The sequence below is a fragment of the Poecilia formosa genome, unplaced genomic scaffold (assembly GCF_000485575.1).
Source record: "Poecilia formosa unplaced genomic scaffold, Poecilia_formosa-5.1.2 Scaffold5, whole genome shotgun sequence".
NCBI classification, from domain to species: domain Eukaryota; kingdom Metazoa; phylum Chordata; class Actinopteri; order Cyprinodontiformes; family Poeciliidae; genus Poecilia; species Poecilia formosa.
The window spans coordinates 1933975-1950376 of NW_006799944.1; the positions used below are offsets into that span (position 1 = coordinate 1933975).

At 39.9% G+C, this 16402-nt stretch overlaps 1 protein-coding gene across 7 annotated transcripts in view; it reads right to left on the reverse strand.

The window, feature by feature from the left end:
• The window catches only part of kiaa0825 (KIAA0825 ortholog), a 137842-nt gene that overhangs the window by 80105 nt on the left and 41335 nt on the right, over window positions 1–16402 (reverse strand). For 6 of the 7 annotated variants that reach the window (XM_007562764.1, XM_016676961.1, XM_007562755.2 and 3 more), the window contains 7 exons: window positions 14083–14222; window positions 11057–11236; window positions 6846–7079; window positions 6437–6741; window positions 6085–6191; window positions 3119–3263; window positions 1598–1744 (listed from right to left, as the gene is read on the reverse strand). In XM_007562764.1, the coding sequence (XP_007562826.1) occupies window positions 1598–1744; window positions 3119–3263; window positions 6085–6191; window positions 6437–6741; window positions 6846–7079; window positions 11057–11236; window positions 14083–14222 (1258 nt within the window). Of the gene's footprint in view, window positions 1–1597; window positions 1745–3118; window positions 3264–3627; window positions 4756–6084; window positions 6192–6436; window positions 6742–6845; window positions 7080–11056; window positions 11237–14082; window positions 14223–16402 lie in introns of those variants that run through there. The other variant, XM_016676977.1, reaches the window with a different exon arrangement.

Sequence of the window (16402 nt, forward strand, 5' to 3'; positions counted from 1 at the left end):
ATATATAATAGGAACAATTCAATGACTGTTTTCTTTGAGATCAACAGTATTTCACAAGAAAGTTTAACCTAGTTTTTATGAGGGACGATATTTTAAATTCAATGCCAGGGCTTTTTAAAATTTCTCCCCACAAACATTAATGCATTTGCAATGAATTTAACGCATTGTTTTGAAATTCTGAGTCTTGTTGATTCTGTTTCTTCCAGCTCATCTACAGACTGACACTTTGACCATTCTTCTTTGTGAAACAGCTCAAGCAGTCAAACTGAATGGAGAGTGAGTCGACACGGTAATTATGTAAAGGTTGCCACAAATTACAAATTGGATTTACATTCAGACCTTACTGGGCCCATTCTAACACAATTATATGATTTGATTTACATCATTCCACTATAGTTTTATGATTAAAGTCGTTTTCTACAGGAATATAAACCTTCTGGCACAGTCTGAAGTCTCTTGCAGTTAGAGGCAGGTTTTCCTTTAGGACTGCCCTGTATTAAGATCCGTCCATCTGTAACCGTCATGCGGTCTTAAGAGATGGTGTCATTTAGATGGCATGGGTTTTTTTAAATATATATATATATACACCACACACACACACACACACACACACACACACACACACACACTCTGTGTGCGGTGTATGTGGTTTTGGAAATTGATGGCCTGGCCGGACAACCATCCTGCTTCCCCACCGTCCGGCCGTGACATTTTTTGCGCTCCTCCTGAGCATCGTGCTCAGACCACGGGAGGGTTTAGCAAACCTCTGAGGTGTTCACTGAACAGCTGTATTCATACCGATGATTTTACAAAAGGTAGACTCTGCTTATTTGCTTATTAGGTCACATCTGAAGGCAACCGGCTGCACTGAACTGATTTAGGAGTATTAGAGTAAAAGGGACTGGGTACAAATGCAATGCACACACATTTACAAGTAAAACTAGTAGAACGATACATTATTTTCAATCATCATAAGGCCCTCTTTTTTGGCAGTCCTGAAATTCCTAAATACTTTATAAAAAAGGTACATACTATATGTCACATAAAATGTCAACAACACACAGTGAAGTTCTTGGTGGTAGCATGGTAAGATGTAGAAAAAGGTTTAAGGTGTGAATATTTTTTTGAGTCAAGGAAACTGAACATCATGGTGGCACTCCTGAGGTTGGGTTTGCAACGACAAAATATGTATTTCAAAGCTCCAACGAGCTGCACTTTAAGATAGTAATTCACCTTAACTTTACCCAGTTTCATGAAATAAAAAAATCTTTCATTTTCCTACTTCTTTTTCAGCTTTCTTTTCTGTCTATCAGACAAAAGCGCCATGCCTGAAAAAGGCAGCAACCTTTGGGAAACAAGAAAGAGCAGAAAAGTTCAGAGAGAGCTATAGTTCACAAAGCACTTGGCAGATCCTCACCTTCAACAGCAAGCCCTTGTCCTTGGTTAAAGTTAAATGACGCGTAACAGGTATACCCACGCAATAATGCAAAGTCTGAAAAAGTTCAAGTTCACTTGAACATTTAACTCAGTCGCACAAGTGTAGATAAGAAGCTATTAGAAAGTATTTCCCCACTGAAACACCCTACCCTGAACAAACCTGACTCAGCCTCTTCTTGCCAATGTGGTCAAACTGCAGGAGAGGATTGAAGCATGCAGTGCGATCGACACTCTCTGGGCTGACATCAAATTTCACCGAGAGATCTGTGGCGTCTGTGCTTCCATTGAGTTTAGACATCAAGAGCTCCTGTACCCAGAAGGTAAGTCAAAACAGGGACATATTATCATATGAGAACATAAAATAGCTTAAAAAAAAAAAGTTGTAAACTCAGACCTCCAAAGCTAAAAGTTATCTTACATATTTTCATCAAACTCAAAACGCACAAACGATACTTTAGCATACAGTTGAATCAACATCAAACAAGATATTTGAAAGACTGTTAAGGATATTCAACAATTTTTAATGAATGTCAAAGTTTGCAGGATAAACGAATGAACAACTAAATAGCATAGTAAAGGTAACATTAATTTCCACTCACATTTTTTTCTAATTGAATGGCTCCTTAAAACTGATTCCACTTACAGTTTTGTTTGTCTTTGAAGGAATGCAGAATACAGCATTGTGGAGGGTTTGTCCTGTTGCATTACGCTTACCCATGCACTATGTTCTCTACGTTTCCATTAGTAAATACATAAGACGGCCAGCAACAACAATTCTCAGCTGTTCTCCTAATGGCTTTTCTGTGTAAAACTCCCAGAGTAAAATCTTGTTCCATCACCTGAGTATCGTTGTGAAACATCCACAGGTGCTTGCATGCACTTGCGGTTTCTAAAATAGCTTTTCTTAAAATCGCTGTCCAAAAACATCAGGCTTCGTAAAATGCATGCGTTTTATTAAAAGTCTGGATTTGTTCACACTACATACTTATTGTAAAGGCTTAGGAAATTATAAAGCCAGATTTTATAGTTCTCTAAGCTTTCTAAGACTGTCAAAATTCCACTAGGGCTCTAAATTAAATAGTAATATAAAAAAAAAACTACAGTCATAATTGGAGTCTTGCTTATTGTTTGTGTTATTCCACAGGATGTTCTCCTAACCAGAGTGAAGGTGAGAAATTCTGGACTGTTACAAATTACAGTTTGGATCAGTTCAATGAAAAATAAAATCTACATATCAAATAATCATCTAACACTGACCTAAAAGAAAACTGAAAAGAATGTTTTAATTAACAAAATAAGCATGTCTCTTTCTTCTTCTTCCAATTCATAATTAAATAACAAACATCTCTTTGAAAATAGCATTCATCTATCCATCCAGTTAAATTCAGGTGTTAATTTTGACCGTATATATTTGTTTTTTTTATTTCATATTTTAAAAAAAAGGTGCATTTCCTCCACATTGAACAGCATTATCCTGAATCAGCTCACTGTGACTGGATATTTTCTTGGCAGAGAACTCACAGAAGGTTTGCACCCTGGAGGTCACCTGCACATGACGAGATCAAAGCAAGCGGACTGCACACAAGCAGTAGCCCTCTTCTTCCTCCCTTCCCCTCCCAAACAGCCTGCGGCCTCAGGCCAGCAGCCACCTAATTGCTGGGGAGCACGGGCGCTTCCCTACCTCATTGCCTTGGATGATGTGATAGATCTGCCTCAGGTAGGCGCAGCCACCTGCTTTGTGGCAGACCTCCAGCAGCATCAGGCCTATTTTCTGCTCAGTCAGTTCAGCCGCAGCAGCTCCTCTGTCTGCTCCCTGCTTCAAGACGCTGAGAGAAAAAGACAACAGAAAGAGAGGTGAAGGCAAGCAGGAAGAGGGTCTCTAAAAAGTTGTTTCCAGTTAAGAGAAGAATTTGGATCCAGGTTGGAAACTAACGTTCTGACCACTGACATCAGAGATTTTTTATTTTTTTTTTATGACTGGCAAGAAAAAAACCATTTCCACCACCGAGTTAAAAACTAAAATGTATTTATTTATTTTTTTAACCAAAGAAAAAAAAATACCTTGGATATCTAAAACTATTCAGTCAAGACTAATAAATATTAATATAAATAATATATATTATCAGACTCATCTTACTTAGACAGCTGCTCCATATCGTTTTTTGTTTTTTTTTAAACAAGGTATTGTTTAAAAAAAAAAAGATTCTGCTAGTGAATGCATTATAAAGCCAATATGAAGAATATTCAACTAAAAAAAAAAAGAAGAAGCAGCCAATTCTTGTAACACTGGAGGAGTTGTTAAGCTGCACAGCTCAGGTGAATGAATCTGTTGATAGGACATCTACCGGTCACGTCCTGCACAAATCTGTCTTTTGAGAAGATTATTGAACTGTTGAAAGAAACTCAGAACACCTTGTCGTTTGACACAAGCCATGTTGAGTGCAAAGCACACACGAGGAAGTTTCTACTAAAGAAGCACTTTTGCAAAACTTGACAACTAAGCTCTCCATCCAATGTGACTGGGCTTGAGGCATTTTGAGGTTTTATTATCTAGATGTTGCAAAGCTGTTAGAGACGAACTCCAAAAAGATCTGTGACTGTAACCACTGTGAAAAACAGGGCCTGAAATAAGCACTCCAATAAATTCACATTTTTAAGCACAAAATATTTTGAAGCCATCCCTTCCATTTGCCATTTGTCAAGTATTATGAATTACATTCTGTGAATACTTTAACCTAACTCTAAAAGCTTTCAACTATATTTAGATCTTGGGCCTCGGGGCAGCTTTATTTCTAGCAATGCCCCAGAACACAAGTGAAAAAGGAAATTAATTAGAAAGGAACCAAATAAACTCTGACCAGAGAATCCCGCTACAGTAAAGTGATTCGTGTGCGTGCGCGTGTGTGTGAGTGTGTGTGTGTTTTTTTTTTTAGGACGTGTAATTGTATGTCAAGGTCCTCAAGCGTGTACAGTTCCCAACCCTGGCATACGCCCACATCATTTCTTGCCCTTTCTGTACGGATGGCTATCACACCGCCGTCCATCAAGTCCTCTCCTTCACACACACTTCCTGTCATTGTTCCCTCTCTCGTCCTCTTTCTCCTCTTCCTCTTTGTAATTATAATATGGCAGAAGCTGTGTCGCCTGTCAGCCAGCCATTGGCTGTTTGACATTGAGGGTGGCAAAAAGAAGAGGAGTCCCGTCTTGTCCATATACATCGCCTCATTCTTCTGCCTGGCGGCCCGGCTGGTGGTGTTGTCGGCGGTGGCGGCTGTGCATCCGTGTCAGCACCTGCGCTGTATCCTTTCCTGTCCATCACTGTGCAGGTGAAGCAGATGATTGGATTCAGTCAGCGGGGTGATTAATGAGGGCCCCTCCGGATTTGGGACAGCCTATCAATCATGTCATTAGGGCCAATGTGCCCTGAAAGAGGCAGACCTCCGCCAAGGAATAACTGCATTCATCTTCATCTGTGTATGCATCCCGTCAGCCCAGCCAGGGTCACCATGATGGAGAACAATAATCTTCTCCTCTACAAATTACTTTGCAAAGACAAGGTGGGTGGCGCAGTAAGTGGGAAGGGGGGTCGGGGGGGCATTACAGTTAGGGAAAGGGAAGGAGGAAAGTGAGATGAAAGAAGAGAAGGGGGCAAACGTCCTTTTACAAGGGTTTCACTCCAAATATGACGCCAGCAGAAGAGTGGCTGTGATTTTTGGAGTTATTAAATACCGCTGCTCTCTCTCTGTCTGACAGTGTTCTCTGATTGTTTACAAGTCAGGCGTCACTTCCCTGTGAAGGTTAGTTTAATGAATAGTAATGATCCCACTGAATGCCTCCGACAGGTGATACATAATCACTCTTCTTTCACTTTTCCACTCATCCCCCCCTCGCCCTGACGCTCTGTGCTGCCCCATCTGTTCTCTGTTTTTTTTCCCTCCACCTCTCGCCCCCTCTTCATCTTACTGTAACAGGCGAGCCTTTTACTAGGACCGGTTGCAGCTTTACTAAATGCTTTCGTCTGTTCATTTACTTAAAGTTGTTACGCCACTAAATCGCCTTTTCATGAGGATAGATGCACCCAGACCTTGTTATGATGATGCGAACAGCCAGACACGCCGTTTCTGGGAACGAGCTGCAAAACGGAAAGCCAAAGGTCACGGATTGACCCAAAACTGAAGCTGGATTCCCATCATCTTGCACCGGAGTTTCTCGTAGGCCAAATGGTACGTCCACCGCATCATTTACCAAAACAAACACATCTGAGATTCATCGATTTGACTCAGAGCTTTTCAGTGAAAAATTAGCCTGATGATGCAATTTATCAAACGTTGAATGCTCAATTAAAAGAAAAAAGAGTATTTCTTTTTTTTTTCCTTTCTTTAATGTCAAGTACCTAAAAACACCATCAGTCAGATGGATCAGTTTGACCCCCCTTCTGTCAGCCCTCAACCTTCATCTAGGCAACAATCAATCAAAACTCTTAGATCTTCCAACGTAATGTATAAAGAGGCATTTTCAAATGATCCAAATAAATTCATAAACCCTTCTGCAATTTAAATAATCAATAGTACATATGTAATCATTAACCTACAATCGGTACCAATTTGACCGCAACCTCTTCAGAGATCTTTTCCGGTGACCTCTCACCTTTCTGCACAGAGTTTTCGTGCTTTCTGCAGCTGGATGTTTATCCACTTGGGTCTTTCTTCCTCCAGAGCTTGCAGCACTCTGTGCACTGTAGGTTTGGGAATTCCCTGTCGTAGAACATTAACATAAATTGCACTTGGAAAAGCTACAGCGGATTACATGCAGTCAATATACACAAGACAGTAGCCATGCTCTGTATCAAAAGTGCAGAAAATCATGCACTAATCAAGCTTTAGCAAACTGACTTGTGTTAATTTTAGATCCGACCTGCAGAATCAGCAAATTCTCTGATTCTGATCTCTGTTCGGTTGTAATAAAACTCACACTTATCCGTGGCGAATAAATTATTTACCTTGCGCTGGATGCTCATTGCAGCCTGCAGGCACTCTCTGAGCAGAGATAAGTAGTCTTTTGCCCTGCAGTCCAGAGCCAGACCACTGATTTCTTCAAGTGCATCAGGGTCTTCCAGACCCTGGATCAGACACCCCAGCAGCGCCCAGAGCAACAGCCCCATTGAGCGCAACTGCCGGGCATGATGGGAGAGATGCTTTTCTGCCATTTGAAAGAGGAAGCGGATAGGGAGAGGCAACGACGACACAGCCAATGGCAGGTTGGTAAAAATGAAGGACAATGCTTGGATTGCTAAGGATATGACAGCTGAAAGGAGAAACACATAAAAATAAAAAGTAAAAAATAAGAAAATAACTTCCGTAGGGATTTTTTTTTTTCCCCAAGTATGAGAAAAATGGGTTTATGCTTACCTTCAGAGGCAGTGTCCTTCTTTCTTCCATCAGGTAGTGTATAGTTCCAGTCCTTGGGTATTTTAGCCAGGACACTCTCTGGCACCTTTTGTTTAAACTGGTGTGCTTTACTACAATCCTCCGTGCCCTGCCAAGCCACTGCCATGGAGACCAGGTGTAGCAAAATACTGTTGGCTGACTTTTTCACAAACGCTCGGACACAATCGATGACCACCGGTGCCTTCTGTGTAGGGCCTGAGGAAAATCCCGAACAAAAGCAGCAAGTAAACAAAGTGATTGAAGTAAAATAAGACAAAACCTTAAGACATTAAAAGGAATAAAATTTTTTGTTTGAAAGGCGGTTCTAAAAAAATAAAAATAAAAGCATAAATTTAAGAACAGATATAAGTTCACTGATTCTGAGAACCGAAACATAAAAGAAGAAACCAAACGAATGGCTTTCAAGCACAGGGGAAATTTGCAGCAGCCCGTGTGGTCAAGCTAAATAACTTCTATAGAAAAGCTTTATGGTCAACAGAAACAAAGACTGAGTTGTTTTTCCCACAAGGGCAAGAAAAATTTTAGTTATTGTGAGAATTTTGCACCAGCTGTAAAACATGATAGAGGCAGCATCGTGTTGCGGGATGGCTAATAAAACAAAAAGGAGCATTAGTCCAACTAGTAGTCGGAATGGAAGTGTGCAATTATACAATTAAGCCCAGAGTTACTCATAGCCCTGCCAGATTTAGATATAGATTGTTTTTCTAAATCAACCAAAAAGTTTGTTTTCCCCAAAACACAAGAAAATATACAAGGATTATTACTTAAAAAAATAAATACATAATATATGTGCTTCTGTTCACATTTTAATAAAAAATAGCACGTCAAAAATGTATCTTTCCCTGTAAACAATGGAAAAACTTTCATTAGTATTGCAGCAATCAAACGTGTACAGATAACTAGTTTCTTTTGCATGTTTCACTGATATTTTGATCCTTTGTTTTTGGGGATGATCACCAAGGCTTTGAGTTTTGGAAGGCCTCATTTCCACCACTTTACTCTTCAGGTCCCACCACTGGTTCTCTGTCAGATTCAAACCAGGACTCATATTGGGCCACTCCAAAACATAAATATTACTTTCAGCAGAAACACATTAGTAAAATGAATAGATTTTAAACCCGTGTAAGGCAGAGGTATGAATATTTCAGGGCTACTTGAATATTTTACGAAGCAAGTGAAATTTAAACCCAAAATGTGCAGACAATTTAATTTTGTGCACCAAATTCTTGCTTTTAAAATCATTCAAGTTCTTTGTTGCACATACAGATGTCATAAAAATAAAAATAAAAACATTTGATCATTAAAACTCCAAAATGAACAGATAAATCTAACCAGCGGTTGCTGTTTCTAAACTCCTAATACATACTACATTAGCTTCAATAAACAAAACCACATGCATATATTTCATTACCAGACTGGTGGAGTTTCAATCAAAAGAACACAATGTTACAGGTCACCCTATGTCAAAATGACTTGTTAATGGAGACAAAATGAAAATGCAGAGGCACCTGTAACTTGATTCGAATAGAACGCCTATTTTCTTGAAATAAAAAAATTGGATTACAAAACAGTAAGGTCATGTTCTACTCAGATGTTCTGTATTAAACCCAGATGGCCCGATAGCAGCATTTTTTACTATCTTCGCCAGGTGCAGTGTGGCTTTCATCGCTCTCCTCTTTCAAATCCTGTTATTATTGATAACAGAGCTTCTATAGATCGAGGTTGCATGGCACCTATAAACTTCCCACAGCTCTGGCTGTAACACTACAAGCTACAAATTACGGTGGTGGCACATGAACCTGCAAGAACGACTAAAGGCTGGGTGAACTCAGCGCCCGAGACGAAGAAAACCCCCTCAAAAACGGAGAGTGAAATAGAAAATGATATGACTAGTGGAAAAAAAAAAAAGCAAGTCTCTGAAAAGTGCAGTCTGGATCTGTTCTTCAAAGTAACTTGATTTTCAGACCTTAAACTGCATTTACTTTATCGATCCCTGTATTGATTTGAAGCAACCTTCGAACTCCTGTGTGGTAAAACATCAGAGTAAGTGGTGAAACTGTCATAACTCTCAATGTGATCTATGAAAGTTAATTCAGCAAACAGTTTAAATAGAAATGGGGGCGCTGGGGGTATCCTGTAACCAAAATTATAATATAAAGATTTGGAACAGTCCAATAATTAAACTAATTACCCTTTGAGGATAAGTGATGATTGGATGACATTGAGAACTTCTTTCTGGCACACTCTATCTCACTTTCGTTCATTTGCTTTTTCGACCCCTCCCGTGCTTTGCCTCTATCCAAATACTCTTCTCCAGTCACCCTAATTTATGCTGCAATAATTACCACTCAGCCAGGATGTGAAAATCACTCCTAAAATGAACTCTCTTCACTACAGGAGTTCTGATTAAGCGCTCCCGCAAAGCTTGCATCTGAGATAAGAAAAAAGAACTGTTGTAAAAAAAAAAACCCATCATGTTATTGTCATACATTTGATCATTTGCACTCAATGTCAACACTGGCCTTTAGAGAATAAAAAAACTAATATACCGTTGACAGGTTTACTTTAAAATCACTGTTACTGATTCTTCTTGAAATTTAGTAGATGAGTGAGAAGGTGGTGACCTCTCTCAGTCGTTCATACACATTTCCAGCAATCAGGAAAAAGCAACATTTTCCTGCAACTGATTTATTAGGGTTGCACCAAGAAATCAACTGGAGCTTGGAATAAGATGATTTCTTGCATGACCGGCTCTGATTGGTGATTGGTCGGTTGGCAACGACAAATCTGATGGGTTTTTGTTTTTTTTTGCTTTTTTTTCAATCACTGAGTCCATCATACATAACTAAACCAGGTCACACTATCAATAACACTCTTCTGTGTGGAAGCTGTGAAAACACTGTCATTTTTGTGACAGTGGAATGAAGCTAGAGGAGTTACAACACATATAAAACATGTCTTGAAAGAAAAGTGAACTTGACAAATGAATTTATTTGTCAAGAAAATATAAAGAGGAAAAGCATACCAAGAGTTATAGGACTGACTTCTCAACAGATTTACCCTGAGTTCAGGGCAGCTCAATTTCAAGTTAATTAAAGTCAATGAAAGATAACCAATACACAGCTTCAGGATTTTTAATACCACAGTGGATCCACAGCTATAAAGAGAGTAAACCACACGAGGAATCAGCCTCGACTATATGACAGTCACTTTTATTAAATAAGGCCACCGAAGTGAACATGGTTAGAGGCTGACAATCCACACATTAAACAAGAAGACGGCGAATGCTGCTTCCTGCTATGATGTAAGGTAGTTTCAGTAAAATTAAGAAAATAAAAGTTTGGAAAGTTTGGCTTATCTAAAAGTGGACGCAAATTTGAGATGTTTGAACATAATACGCAGCAGGAAAACATGTAAACCACACATCATCCAACCTCGTCAAGTGTTGCTGGTGGAGTAGTGACAAGTTCTTCAGTCAGTCACTGAGATGACCTTAAACTCTGTGCATCGAAATTTTCAGTATATGTAAAGACTGAAACAATGACCTTTGAGAGTCTGTCAGTGGAACAACGACACCAATCATCTAATGTGCAACAGGAGTTACTTCAATTTAGGACCTTGACAGATGTTTTCTATGTCATTTTGATAACTACTTATACTCAAAACTGAAAGAGGTCATACTTTTGGCTAAAATAGTGTTTTCTTCTAACAAATATGAACCAAACACTATAATATTATACCATTAATACAAGTATCTCTGTATGTATGTATATTTATAAATCTTATAGATGCTCAAATACTTTTGTTTAATTGAAGTTGTCACTGGTAGATAGGGACGGTCAGATCATTTTAAGGAACAAATATCAAATCAAAATGTTATTTTGATTTCAGACATTAAATTAATTATGTATTCTGTGACTGTTACTGTTAGTAATCTTTATCTTAATACCAGAATCTTTGTGTATGAGTGATTAACAGCCGTAGAAATAAACATAAAAAATATTGAATATAAAGGAATCAATGTAATTGATTTTTCTAGACCTTAACCCTAAAACTTTGTTGTTGTTGTTGTTGTTTTTTTAACTATCCAATATTTGTCCAAGTGGCGTACTCGAGTATCTAAAGGTGTGAAAGTTTGATATATTACCTCTCTTTTCCAACCAATATATTACCTGCCAGTTTGTAGAGATATTTCCATATGTGTGCTTTCTCCAGGTATGGCTGAAGAGCCTGGGTCAAAGCCTTGGGAACATTATTCAAGCAGGAGAACAAGTTGAACAAAGCAACTATGAAGTCATCTCCTGCCTTGCAATTCTCTGTGGACATTTCTGAGTCAGTCTCTTGGCAAAAATCTGGAAACAAAAAAAAAAAAAAAAAAAAAAAAACAACTGAAGTCAGCCTGGTGAGATACTTCAGCAACAAAACAACTACATGTGTGGATATTTAAAACGACATTGAATTGATGAAATCCTGATATTCTAGAGGACTTTACATACACAAACGATCACAATCCTAGAAGATGAAAAAGCTCACCCACCCAAACGCTAGAAGACACTCAGGGGAGTTGTTTGAATTATCGTTCAGAAAATATCAACTCTATAAAGGTATGTATAGAAAGACAGATAGATAAATATAAAACATCTTGATTTCTTTGAACAAAACACACACACACACACACACACACACGCACACACACACACACACACATTGGAAAATGTCAAGGCTGCCTAGCCTGACACATGTTAACAGAAAGGGTGAACAAAAGACAGCGTGGAATGGAAGGGGAAGAAAAACCCACATCTGTGTTGGATAGAAATAAGAATGAAAAAGAAAGAGATTTCAAAGCCCCTGGCTGTGGGATCCATAGAACATGGAGACAGGAAGTGAAAAGGAAGAGGTTTTGACAGGGCGTCCTTGTGGGGGTTGCTGTCTGAGCTGGCTGAAGATGGAGGTGTGTGTGACTGTAAAACCCATATGGATGTCTATATATGTGATTTGTGTGCTCCTGTGCGTGTGTTTGTGTGTGTGAGTGTGTTAAGTTGACAGGGATTGCTGAGGAAAGGCCCGCTGCTCCGGAGGTGGCAGACATCTAGCGGTCTGTCAGTCTGCAGTCTAGGAAATGACAACTATTTGTATAGGAGAGCGTATGCAAGGCAGCAGTCAATGAGGACGCGCTGTGCTGTAATGGAGGGCAGCATGACTTCCTACTGACTAATGCTGGGCTATTTTAAAATGACAAGGCAGAATTAGCTGCAGCATTGCAGCGACAGATCAGCCCCTTTGCATAAGATTCAGGAATGAAGCACAGAGGACTGCAAGAAAACTGATTTGCACACTCACGCTTCTGCTCCTTCGCAACCATTCAGCTAACATGTATCCTAAGATGTTGTAAAACAAACGGACCAAGACTCTGCACATTGTGCAGCATTATGTGGATCAGGCGGGCATCTTGTTCGCTGCCTGTCTGGTAATTGGTCCTTAAGGGGAGAGTGTTATGGATATCAGTGCTGTGACTGCATTGGGCCAAAGAAACGGGGCTGGCTAACATTAATTTCCACTCTGAGTGCTGGAGAGCACGGGAGGTTAACTAGGTGCCTTTTAATAATGATCCCATTATGAAGCAGCAGATGACTTCAGAAAAACAGATGTCAGTGCGCTGGCACATCTCTGTGGATTTTCCAGAACTCTTCCAGCATACAATAACTCCTGTGTGTGTGTTTTTTTTGGGGTTTTTTTAAAGCTGATTTCTGTGTCTCCCCTTGCCTGCTCTCCGTCTCTGTGCTTATTCAACCTTGATACGTAGCCAACAAAGACACCTGTTTATCTTCCGGACAACCAGTCATGCAGTCACAAGGGTCCTTTCCGCAAACCACAGTAATTGGAAGCAGGCACACAACAGACAGTAAAAAGACTGTTTGTGTTTACCTGACGTAGTGTGACTTTCGGTTTTGAGAAAGCTGTTGAATTACAAAAGCAATGAGAGACCCGCTTCACATCTGGCACTAATAACAGTTTTAACTGATCTCATTGTGTCCAGGCAACCCCACATACAGGTGTGAACTCCCTCAAACGCTTTTTCTCAGACTACCTTCAGAGGTGGCTTTGAGCACTCGTGTCCAATGTGGCCTGGGACACAAAAAAAAACCCACCTACTGACCTGATGGGACTTGGATTACTCTGAAGCATCAGTTATGTATATATCAATATCAGTACCAAAGAACCACCACTGATTGTTACCGCTTGAAAAAAAAAAAAAAAGGTAGTACATTACGTTATTAATAACATTTGAAAAAGCTGGTTGAAAAACGACGAAACAAAAGTCTCAGAAAAGATCCGATCCTATTTTAAACCAGCTCATTTCAAAGGTCCAACGAAGCGTATATGGAGTAGACAGACGCGTACGCGGTATGAAAAAGTTAGTTTTGAATTCATTATTAAAGCAGATTTTTTATTTTTTATCATCAGAGAAATGACCCAAACATATGGGGAAGTGCAGTGTCTTATTGCCGTGAAGACATTTCAGTCAAGCTGTTCCCTCTGTCTGTCTGTGTCCTGGTTAATTATCCCGTCACCCCAGATAACAGGCGAGAGTCAGCGCTTCTAGTGTTGATTTACGGCAGCATGCGGGGAGACGCATCTCGAAGCCTCTGAGTCAGGCCCAGACCAAGCAAGAGAACAAGACAGAGAGAGTTGTTATTAATGAGGTCGCTATAATGTGAATTAATGTGCGAGTGCACAACAGTCTTTAAAGGTTAGACTGTTGCCATGTGGAGAAGAAAAGAGGGAAGGGGGGGAGAAAAAAAAATCTTTAAAGGTCAGAGTATGTGCTCTGCCTGGGCCAGCTGACTGTTTATTACTGTGCTCTATTGATTTAGTAATGATGATGACCAAGGTGAAAATGATGATGATGGCAGAGATGCTGATGATAACTTCATAAAATGAATGGGGATCATCCACAGTCCATATAACTAGCTTAAGATCTTAGAGCACCATAATTAGGATTCCAATAAACACTTCCCACAGATGTCCCCTTGTGGTAACCACTGATATGAAACAGGAAATATCAAAGAAACAAAAGTATTTTCCCTTTTTCCTAAAAGACGAATGGCGAGGCCTCAGAAAACAACAGCCTGCTCAAACTGCAAACGCTTTAAAGTCAATGCAAAATGAAACAAATAGAAAAAAAAAAAAAACTCACAGGAATTTTCCAGGAGTATTCTAGGCAGGTGGCAATCTTCATAAAGCAGCATTTGCAGCAGCAGCTTGGGACTGCATCCTGGGTCAGAGGTCAGTAGCCTCAACTGGCACGCCAAGGCTGCCTCACCCGTAAAGCCATTTCTTAGAGACGAGAAAGAAAGAAAGGAGAAAAAGTTGACAGTTCTGCGGCGTCAGGTGAGCATTCTGATTGAAATCCACGTAGCTAGAGACCACAAAAAAGACATGAAGGCTTCACAAGAGAGGAAGAAACAAAGGCAAAAAAATAAATAAATAAATAAATCCTGAGAAGTACGAACAGCTGGGGAATGGCAAAAAAATAGTCATTCTTTTTTAGTGTTGTTCACTTCAAATGTAAACTTACTTATAGCATGCATGGAAAGGAATTAGCTCCAATCTCGGCCAGCTAAAAGCAAATTAACATTTGGGTGACAGCCAAATACATGAATATACAGCAATACCCCCACACCCCCCTCCTACATCTTTTGTATAACCAAGAGGCTGCAGCCAGCTGTGAGTAATGAGCCGTATCCTTGGTGTGTGCGAAGCTTTCAGTGTGTTCAGAGCCTTTGCTTGTGGTTATGAGTGCGCAAGTGTGAAAGCATGCTGACATGTGTGCCTGCATGTTACTTTATACATCTCAATAAAATCTAATGGAAAGAGTGGACAGAGTTGGTCTTAAGAGCAAAGAGGCGGGAGGCGGCGCGTTGAGGGGGTGTCTCCCCAGAAATTAGCCTTTCCATCTGAACAGAAAGGCTAGAGAAGGGTGCACCCTGCTGCTTGACTGAAGAAAACTATGCCTCAGTCTGACAGAACAATTTATGATGTCACTGTGACTGCAAATTCATAAGTAGTCCTCTTTTAAGTGCTCTGATAAATCTACAGGGCAGGGTCAGCTTACAGAATCCAAACACACAAACCCAACTACGCATGCAGGCTCACACACGCATGCACACGCACCCGCAGACAGACAGATGGGATAATTCAGAGCAGAGCACAAAGGAGAAACACACAACACAAGTTATTTGGTGATTTAAGCATTTCATTGAATACATTTATATGTTTTAATTGACTGGGGAAAGATTTGGCAGTCAGGATCTGGATGAGGACCTGCGGTTCTGGCTATGGGCCATCTGTAGGCCTTCTGGCGTCCTTCCATCAAAGCAGGAGGTGGGACCAAAAGAAATAAAGAGGCCATAAAAACAAACCAACTTCAGATCCACAATACTAAAGCAGGGATTTGTTTGATTTGTGCTCCACCGGCATCAGGTGACATAACCTCTGGCTGTGAGACGAGAGGGGCGGAGGGTGGAGACAAATGTGTGCAAGAGTGATTGATCGCACAGCTCACAACAGCAGTTAGACACAAACGCAGACAAATAACGCATCTGTGATGTCTCCTTTGTAAAGCTCCCATAACCATCAGTGTTACCACTGTATCAAAGGTAATGCTGGTTTCATCTGCGTTTATGTCATGGCGGCAACTTTGGACTGAAGCCTGGGCAGCAGGTTACAGCGCCTGGTGAGAGGATTTGAGCTTTTCCACATTTTGTCCCGATTCAATCTAAAAGTTTGATGTGTTTTATCTGGATTTTATGAGAAAGACTAACCAAAAAAAATTATAATTCTAATTTTAAAGTGGACCAGAAAAATAGATGTTTTTCCAATTTTATTTTATTTTATTTTTTTTTACAAGTAAAAGGTGTGGTGTGCAATTGTGTTCAGTCCCTCAGAGTCAATTGTAGAAACACTTAGTGTTGCAATTACAGCATTCCCGCAAGACTTTTGGAGTGCATTTCAAAAGCTTTGTACATCAACAGAATGTAATTTTTAACCATTCTTCTACGAACAATAGCTCAAACTCAGTTAGATTGGCTGAAAAGAGTTGATTAAAAAAAAAGCTATTTTTAATCCGTGGCACAAATTTGAATTGGACTTAGGTCTAAACTTTCTAATACTTGTTAATTCTATCAACTTTTTTCTAAAAAAAAAAAAAATTCCATTCTAGGTCTGGCTATGTCCTCTTTGACGTGATCACACTAGTTACATGGCTTTTCTTCCATGGTTCTGTTTTTAGCTCCATCCATCTACTTTGCTCTGTTTCCCTGTTCATGTGGAAGAAACAAATACCCAAAGAATTACAAGGATAGGGGCGGTATGTTCAGGAGGACACAACGTTAGCTGTTGGCCACACATTGCATTTTGCATGCAAGGCAGAGAGCAGAGTAACTTCTTCCACTTGTTTTGTCCACTGCCTGGCTTGAAAAAAAAAACTGCAAACAGGACATCCTGTGGTTTTCTCA